This window comes from Astatotilapia calliptera, chromosome 18, assembly GCF_964374335.1.
Source record: "Astatotilapia calliptera chromosome 18, fAstCal68.1, whole genome shotgun sequence".
NCBI lineage: Eukaryota > Metazoa > Chordata > Actinopteri > Cichliformes > Cichlidae > Astatotilapia > Astatotilapia calliptera.
The window spans coordinates 15702478-15711821 of NC_137439.1; the positions used below are offsets into that span (position 1 = coordinate 15702478).

General features: G+C 43.6%; 2 protein-coding genes across 4 annotated transcripts; one reads left to right on the forward strand and one right to left on the reverse strand.

Moving 5' to 3' along the window:
• The first annotated feature begins 967 nt into the window (after positions 1-967).
• c1ql3b (complement component 1, q subcomponent-like 3b) lies at positions 968-3058 on the forward strand. The gene is made up of 2 exons (XM_026150261.2): positions 968-1736; positions 1994-3058. Exons 1-2 carry the CDS (start codon positions 1116-1118, stop codon positions 2171-2173), a joined length of 801 nt encoding a protein of 266 aa, XP_026006046.1. The 5' UTR covers positions 968-1115; the 3' UTR covers positions 2174-3058.
• A 437-nt stretch (positions 3059-3495) lies between these two features.
• On the reverse strand, positions 3496-8675 carry pter (phosphotriesterase related). Of its 3 annotated transcripts, none has more exons than XM_026150259.2 (5): positions 8559-8675; positions 6665-7130; positions 6084-6349; positions 4373-4513; positions 3496-4074 (listed from the first exon to the last, which is right to left on the reverse strand). In XM_026150259.2, exons 2-5 carry the CDS (start codon positions 7094-7096, stop codon positions 3864-3866), a joined length of 1050 nt encoding a protein of 349 aa, XP_026006044.2. In that variant the 5' UTR covers positions 7097-7130; positions 8559-8675; the 3' UTR covers positions 3496-3863. The 3 variants fall into 3 exon arrangements, with proteins under 3 accessions (XP_026006044.2, XP_026006045.2, XP_026006043.2); XM_026150260.2 differs by having other exon boundaries at positions 8584-8661; XM_026150258.2 differs by having other exon boundaries at positions 8359-8648.
• Positions 8676-9344: the final 669 nt, after the last annotated feature.

The following is a 9344-nucleotide window of genomic DNA, read 5'->3' on the forward strand; positions in this document are numbered from 1 at the left end:
ACCTGGCAGCGAGGTGCCATCGACAAAGTGACATCCTCTGCATTCATGAGCACATCATCATCTGCTCTCCTCACCAGGAATTAGCCCTTCATCACTCAAATCTCACAGAAGCTTTAGAAGTGCTTAACTTTTATCTGCATGGGGCACTGAGAAATGGCTGGGGCCATTTGAATCGGGTTAATAGGACAATATTACAACATTTTTCTTAAACTAATGGATGCAAATGGTAAATTCCCACTGGCAATTAATAAGTAACTTCAGCCTATTTCCCATCGAATTGCCTCAGCATTCATTTCATGACTATATCTGTGCAAAGTCATCCTTCACTGCCAGCTCCTAGTGACTCTCCTCTTTCTATCAGTGGCTGTATGGATTTTTTCCAAATGATAAATTGGACACAGGGAGCCGCTGAGGTGTGACCAGGTGTCAAAGGGGTATAGCTTTTTTGTCTTAAATGGTCCTAATTATGCTGAGGACCTTTAGAGCTGTTCCAATAGGCGCTGATAAAATGTTGTGGGATGTAACGCTACAATAATCAATGAAAGTAATGCAAAGCCCTCTGCATTAAATGTTTGTATTTTTTAAAGTAAAGTTGCTCCCTTATTTCAAAATCGACTGCATAAAATAAAATAGTCACGTTTCAGTGCTTCAGAGTTGCATCAGTGTTTGTCTGTCGTTCACCTTCTCTCTTTTGACTGAAGAAACGCACCGATTGTATTCCATCCATCACTTCCATCCATCCCTCCTCCCACTCTTCAAACCCAGAATCGAGTAACGGTTAATTTCTTATCCACTCTCTCCTTTGGCACCGTGGAAGGCAGAAACTTTGCACCGCATAACGCAGACTGGCATCTTCCTCCAAGCGATTCCAAACGACTGATGCTCTTTCACGCGTTGAGAAAGTGGAGATGAACCAGTTCGACGCTTAAAGAGAGGCATTAAAAAAAGTTGTGGATGGTTACTTTCGCGCACAAATATTTAAAGGACTATTTTGTCTCCATAAGTTGCAGGGCTGTGCAGGAGCAGGTCAAATTCTTCCCTCAGCAAACCTATCCTCCGCAGGCAGGCTGGAAGACCATCCACCCGGGAGATCACAGCGAATCCGAAGAGCGCAGATGATCGCATCTGGTGTTTGTGGCGTCGCGCTGGTGCTGGGGTTGGTGGTTCTGATTCCGGTGGTGGTGAACTCCGCCGGAACTCCTGCCCGCTATGAGATGCTCGGATCCTGTCAAATGGTGTGCGACTCCCACGGGACCGCAGCTACGGCTACAGCCAAGGCAACCAACCCGATCAAAGACAACCGCCTGGTTCAGTCGCTTCCCACGTTCATTCAGGGTCCTCAAGGAGAGCCGGGACGCGTCGGGAGGATGGGTCCCAGGGGTCCGATGGGCGAACCCGGGCCACCTGGACCTGCCGGTCCGCCCGGGGAGAGGGGGCCACCTGGCCCTCCGGGTCTACCGGGGGCACCGGGAGCGAACGGGCCAAACGGTGCCATCAGTGCAGCCACTTACAACACCGTCCCCAAGATAGCCTTTTACGCAGGACTGAAGAAGCAGCACGAGGGATATGAAATACTGAAATTTGACGATGTTGTTACAAACCTTGGAAACCACTATGATCCCTCTAGCGGGAAATTCACCTGTTCGATACCGGGGATTTACTTCTTTGTTTACCATGTGCTGATGAGAGGCGGGGATGGAACAAGCATGTGGGCTGACCTCTGTAAAAACAACCAGGTAGGACAACTCACGATTGCTTTATAAAAAAAAAAGATAAAAAAGCTTGATTATTTTGATATTAGTTTGCTTGCAAAAAAGTAGACTTTTTGAGATTTTTACGCACAAGTCGCAGAGCGACACTTCCTGGGTATTGTGAAACAAACAAAGTTACGTGAGGGATTTTTAAAGCTTCAAATCAAGATAAGACGTGGAGCTGTCCGCGGTTCTGATTTCGAAACGAAGCCGTTTCACAAACTGTCACATTTGCCTTTCAGGTGAGAGCCAGCGCCATCGCCCAAGACGCCGACCAGAACTACGACTACGCCAGCAACAGTGTGGTTCTTCACCTGGAGCCCGGGGACGAGATTTATATTAAGCTGGACGGCGGAAAGGCGCACGGGGGCAACAATAACAAGTACAGCACCTTCTCCGGCTTCATGTTGTACGCTGATTGAAACACGGACAGATCTGCTGAAGAGACGAGAAAGAGAGAGAGAGAGACTGGGAGGATAAAAGAGCTTCTCTGCATATAGCTTGCTTCACCGCTCGTGCTCAGTTCAATGTCAGCTGGATTATTAGAGGCAGAGCTCACCGTTTCTATAACTCAAACAGAATCAGCAGTGATGTGGAGGAGGTCATGCAAAAACAGAAAACTGTGCTGGGCAATAGCGACGAGCTGACAGTGTAATTACAAAACCAAAATAACAGTTTTAATTTGTACAGCACCCACTTGTACCCTTGTCACATTGATTAGTGTTGCTCGTGCTCCCTGAATGAAATGTCGTGCTTTATGAATTAAGTTTGCAGACGGTAGCTCGTGTGGTTACACATGTCCCTGTAGATGGAAAGTTTATAATGTGATGACTCACCTATAGGTGCAAATATGATATTATATATACATATATATTCACATGACCGCTTACAGTGCTGTTAAATCATTTGTGTGCTTTATTTAAAGGCAAAAAAAGAGTCACAGTGGGTGAAATTTGGATGAAAATGTTGAAAAGCTGTAGTTATGCATGTTTAATCAAAATGACGTTTTAACACTGTGCAACATTAGGAGACTTGACAAGAAAAAACTGTAAAGGGCCATTCGTACTGATGCACGAATTCATCAGTGTAACTCGTTTTTCTTGCGTGTGTCAACATGGCATCTGGTTGAGACAACATGGTGGTCTGGTGGTTAGTCACAAAACTGGACAGCCACCGCTGACAGAAATGTTATATAACGCTCATCAATCTGCTTGCTGATTATTAAACTCCTCCAGAGTCGACTGTCAATTCAGATGTAAAATGTAGTGCGGTATTAAATTCTCACGCTCACTTTGTAATCCTCCCCAGAAGATTAATCAAAGTTAGATGGTTGTTCACGCCGCACAGTCAGCTGTGGCGATCGCACCATTGATCATGTGGCGAAGTCACCCTGCGAGGCCACCTGTTCCCAGATGAGAGGAGAACATGTCCTTCATCCGGGCCTGCCAGCCAGTCAGCCTCCCATAGACACGCAGACACCCACCGAGGGGCAACAGGACAACTCATCTAACACAGCCACATTGTGTCAAGAGCAGAGCAGCATACTGATTAGTAATGCGCTCATTATTTCCCTTCCATATAACGTGTTTGCATAAGTGTCGCCTACGAATACAAAGAGAGCAGCTATGACATTGAAATTACAAATAACAATAAAAAAAATTGAAAAAAATCAATTAGCACCGTGTTTGTGAGCACCTGGAAATATTTATCTTGGATTGCAATCACACTTCTACTGACGAGCAAAAGATTTTCTCGTGCCATAACAGGCACCGTGACCCTGCAAGGCCTCCTTTATTAATTTGCTTACAAAGTGAATCATGTATAATCACAAATATTTAAACAAAGAGAACATGTTTTGCACTAAAAGAGCCTCTATAAAAATCCAAAAGCCTGTAATTATTTTCCTTTGAAATATAATGGACGTTTTGTTTTGCTGAAAACTGTGAAATTAAAGAAAAATTTACATACAACGGTGGCAAGCCCGTTGCTATATGAGCCCAAGAACACATTAATGCATGACTCCGGATCGTGATCAGTATTCATTACGAGTCGTCATCAGAAGACGAATAATAGCCGGGTGAATTCGCCCTCCTCGCGCCTCTATTTTTTTAATTATTTGAAGGTCAACCAGCATTTAGGATTGTCGATAAGGATCTTGTCCACCTGGTGCTGCGATATGCCCCTCGTCAGCATCTTTGGCACGATGTTCTTCAGGATGTGAGAGTAGCCGTGGCCGCCGTACTTGGTCAGCCGGTTCTTGGTGTGGATGTCATGAGCGATCACGATCTTGTCCTCATAGCCCTCCTTCACCAGAAACGCCAAGCTGAACACGAGAAAACAGTGGGGTGAAAAATGAGGGGCCTCTGTCTTTTAGCCTTCATTCATATATAGGAACAACATATATACATGAGCATAACTTATTCAGCTCTCTTAACGTTATGGGAAATTTGTGTTACTTTAAAAAACAACTACACGATGAGCTCTTCTTTATAGTGAAAGTAAAAGATTTAAGGTGGAGTTAAGCTCCAAACACAAGGATTTCTATTACTGGACTGGACACGGATTCCTGGAGGTTTCAAAATAGTGAACAACACGCACACACAGAAGAAATCCTTACTCACGCTTTCACTCTCTGGCTGTCGCTGGGCATGTCCACGTCCAGGTTGTACGGATAGTTCAGCATCTCAGTTCCAAACAGATCATACTCCAGGTAACTCCCCAACTTAGCAAACTCCAGCAGCTCACCTTCATCCAATATCGTCCTTTTAAAAAGGCCAAAATAAAGCTGATAGTTATGATGCTTTGTTTGGAAAAACGAAGCTGTTGCAAAGTTGCTTTCCAGATAATGATGCATGGCGGATCAGAAAAAAGATGGCGCTTTTTGAAATTTGAATTATCAATCCATGAAACCTGTTACCACTGATATTCATTCCTATTCTTCTGTAATTTGGCACACCTCAATCACTTTCTCCTCATTTCCCTTCCCTAATGAAAAGGCTTCTTGTAAGGCTGCTCAATTAATCAAATTTTAATCACGATTACAATCTGGGCTTTCAACGATCATTAAAAATGACTGAGCCGATTATTAGCCCCTCCCTCATGCTTTACTCTCGCGCTGCTCCATGTGGCAAATCAAGCGCACTGCTCTGCAGTAGAAATATATATGTAAAAACAAAAACGATTTTCAATTTTTTTGTAGTTTATTGCACTTTTTTGCAATTAATGTAGTTACTATGGACTTAATGCATACACATTTTTAAAATATGGGCTATAACAGTTGTATTGATGTATAGCAACTTGAAATGCTCCCACAAATGGCACTACAGCATGTAAAAAAATAATATAAGCTCTGGCGGACGAAATAAATATCGTCAAATAATCGTGATCTCAATTTCAGTGAAAATAATCGTGATTATCATTTTTGCCATAATCGAGCAGCCCTAGCTTCTTGACATGCTCCCCTCCACTGAAACCATTTCTGATGAGGCTTCAGTGAACAGAAGGACCAGATGCATCTCTGAGGTCCTGTGTCAGACTTTTGTTCGATTTTTTATTATGTCTTAAGTTCATGACTTTCACATCTTGTTCATCTGCTGTACATAGCACTTCCACTTCTTCAGTTTCCTAAAGATTTTTTAAGATTCACTGCACATCATGCTGAGATATTCAAAAAGCTATCAGTTTTAGGCTAAGAGCAACCTTGTTTGTGTAAAAATAATACATTGTGCCTATCAAACTGTTTTATTTTTGACATTTTCATAGGTTCAACTAAAAAAGTTGGAACAAATTATGTGTTTTTGGCGGCTCACAACAAATCCTAAAGATACAATTTAAAACTGGATCTTTGCTAAGTTGCATGTTATACACATACAACACTGATTCATCCCTTAATTTAGATGGGCCCGTGTTAAGTAGTTAAAAAAGCATTCCTCTAAATATGGTCAGGTATACATATAAAAGGTATAAAATTACTGAAATAGCAGCCAAAGAAAAAGAAATGAGGGGTGTCTCAGGACTTTTTGGCCAGCTGTAACTCAAGTCTGAGAACCAGAAAGCCTTCAGCAGCTAAAAATTAGGAAATATGGAGCAAACAGCATCATTTCAAGCAGTCACTGGCAACACAGTCTCACGAGCCTGACCAAGGACACCAAGGTCCAGGCTTTTTCCCCTTCCATCTGCTAAATCACTAAAATGTATTAAGATACTGAAATAAAAAATGTTTCAAATTAAATGTCAGAGAGGGCACGTGTCACAGGAAATTGTGTGTTTGACAGGAAAACGGCGCCCTAATTTTCGCTGTATCTTAATGACTTTATTTTAGTGACATCTCACCTGTCTAGGTGAGACATAACAGTTTTGCTGATGTCACCCCCGGCCTCCTGGAGTATCCGAACGATCTCAGCTGGAGCGGCGTGATCCCGGCCAGGATGGATGATAACAGGACAGCCCAGCTGAGCCTGAGCGTGCGCAGAGGCTCGCAGCACCTTAGTCTCGCTCTCCGTGATGGGCCAGCTGGTGCCGATCTCACCGATCACACCGCAACGGATGTCTGTGCCGTCAGCGCCGTGAAGGACCTCACTGATGATGATGTCTGTAAGCTGAAGGTCAGGAAATGAGGAGCTGGCGTGTGTTCATTTATTGAGAATACGTTTTCTAATTTCCCTCTTTCCCTTTACTAAGGATTGAAGGAGATGATGAAAGCATAGTTATAGTGTGTCTAAATATCGCTGAGTACGGTATTCTCAGGGTCATTCTCAGGTGTAGCTACCAAAAGACTAGACAACGTTGTCAGAAATCCATTCAAATCAATCAAAAGGCATGAAAAAAAAATCCTCACATACTGAAACAAGCATGCTTAAAACTTTCTAACAAAGGTGTGTGAGCTCCAAACCCCACCACAAACTGGGACGCACCTTCTCCACACTCATTCCTTTGGTGGCCTCAGAGTGGGTGCAGTCCACGTAGTACCCTGCACCTGCAATGATGTGGACCCCGGTGTCCTTGGCCAGCTGTCGGAGGGTGGGAAGGTCCCGTTCGATTCCAGTGGTGGTGTTCTCCACTATCGTTCCCCCGCCGGCTCTCCTGTAGGCCAGCAGCTCGTCCCGCACAGCGGCGGTCTCCTGCTTCAGGAGCAGGTTCTCGGGGGAGCTGTACGGGTTTTGCCTGAGCCAGAAAATGTGCTGCATCTGAAACGGGTTCTCTGCCACTGCCTCGTCTCCTGGGGGAGGGGGCGAGAAGCAGCACTCGAAGCTCATGGTCAGGTGCTCGTGGGTCATAGTACGGCCAAGCTGGTCTGGATCTACTAAACCCAGCACGGTCTGGACCCTCCCGCTCAACTCAGACATGATGCTATGAGGAGTGTTCAAGATTTCCCACAACCTGAAAAGACATACAGTATCATTTTTTATTTATTTTTTACATCTATTTATTTTTTACATCTCTCAGACAAATATTTCAGTTTTTATAGAAAGATCATTGAGATAATTGAGGAATTTGGTCATCCCATGACTGTAAAGCAGAGCTGCTCCTTCTTAAAAATGACATTAGCTACAGTTTCATGTCTGCACCCACGAGGCTTCTTTTCAACATAAAATAGCAACTCATTTAAAAGAATCTCAAACTAGTTTTTACCTCGATATGACGACGCTGTACATGCCTTGCAGATGTAGCCATGATTTACACAGGGGGAAACAATTATCTGATCCCCAGCTGAATTTGAAAGTTTGCTCACTTCCAAAGAAATGGGAGTTTCCCCTCAATGACCTCAATGTGCTTGGTGGTATGTTTTGGGTCATTTTTATGCTGGATGACCCATCTTCAGTGTTCTTGCTGGGAAAAGGAGGTTTTAGTCCAAGATATTATGGTGCATGGCCCCGTCCACTGACGTCCAAATTAATTTATAATTTATAATCTTTTTCTAGATCTTTGGTTGACATTCTGTCTCACTCTATTAAAATGAAGCTTCCATTTAAATTAGAGACTGTTCATTTCTTTGTAAGTAAACAAACTTATACATTTCTGAGGGTCACTGACATTGCTCAGCTTGTGAACACAAACAGCAGGCATCTTTCATTCCCGCCTTTGGCTGCAGCAGGTCTGCTTCTTTCAGCTTCTGTTATCGACTCAATTCCTCATATTTATTTAGGATTACTCATAGACTGTATATAAGAGGATTACCCACGACCCTTTACATAAAACATGATTTAAACCAGCACTGAGTAACAAATGGGCCCCTGTAGACCTGTCAATGTTTGCCACTGTCATCTGTTAGCAACTCCACCCTCTGAATGTGCACGCGCGGAAGACCTGAGCTGACCCTGAGAGCTGTTGTAGGCTTGACAGTCGCCGTCACGTGACCGCTGAGCCTGGTTACCGATCAGTGAAGCCAAATAACAACATCCATCCTTTGTTTTATAGTTCCCGTGTAAAGTTTCGGCCGTGCCGTGCAGCACTGTTACACATCAGACACATGTGTGAGTGCGTGTGTGTTGGCAAAAAGACAACGCATTCGCTCACTCTGCTGACTTTACAGTGCATACCAGAGCGGGACCTTTGGACTGGCAAGTACAAGCCCCGAGCCACACTTTGAAAAGTTGCATTTACTTACTCAAATCTTTGCTGTATGCTCGATGAAAAAAACCCTTCAGACCAGCACTGTACGCGTTAAGTTGTTGCTCTACTGGAACAAAGTAAAACTGCTTCTCTTTAAATAATGTGCAGCGGAGTCAGACCTGCAGCAGTATATTTAGGGGATTTAAACTTTCACCGAGCTTTAGAATAAACTGTAAGACAAACAGTCTGCTAGACCTTGTTTCTGCTCACTTCAGCCCACCTCCTCCTTCAGCCGAGTACGGATAGCTGCTTTGACAGGTTAGCTGAACGCCTTCGGTGATCATCGCGAGACATCGCGAGAATACGCTTCTTGTAGCATATAACAGGGAGAGCAACAAAGTTTGTTGAAATATAACGCCAAATCACAACAGCGGTAACCTCGGTGCGCTTTATTTTGTAAGGTAGATCCTTCAATAATACAGAGAACACCCCCAACAATCAAGCAACACCCTGGAGCAATTAATTTATTGTAATTTTTTGTATTGAAGCAGCTATCTTCTATTTTTATTTTATTTTATTTTTTACATCCATCCAACTTTTATCTGATCAGGTAAGGTTAACTCAGAGGTTCCCAAAGTGTGGGGCCCGCCCCCTAGGGGGCGCAGTATGAAAAGGAAAACAAAACACTTGGACACTGCTAGCATAATGGACAGGTCTTTTGACGGGGCTCCCACACAAACGCAAAGCAGGAGATGAAGCATAGCCAAATATGTTTTCAAACACACTTCCTTCTAAGCCAAAGACTAGAAAATATGGTGAAGCATATCTTCCCTTTGGCTTCACCTGCACAAGTGCCAAGGTAGGTCTCCCCTGCAGAATTAGTTTTCTCTGTCGGGAGCACGCATTGGGTTCTCCAAATCACGGACAAACAGTATCCCACATTCTTGATTTTTAGTTCACAAACACTTCTTGTAACCACTAACTACTCTTGACATTTTGGAGATGTTAGCTCTTTATATATTAATGTTACAGTGGGATACA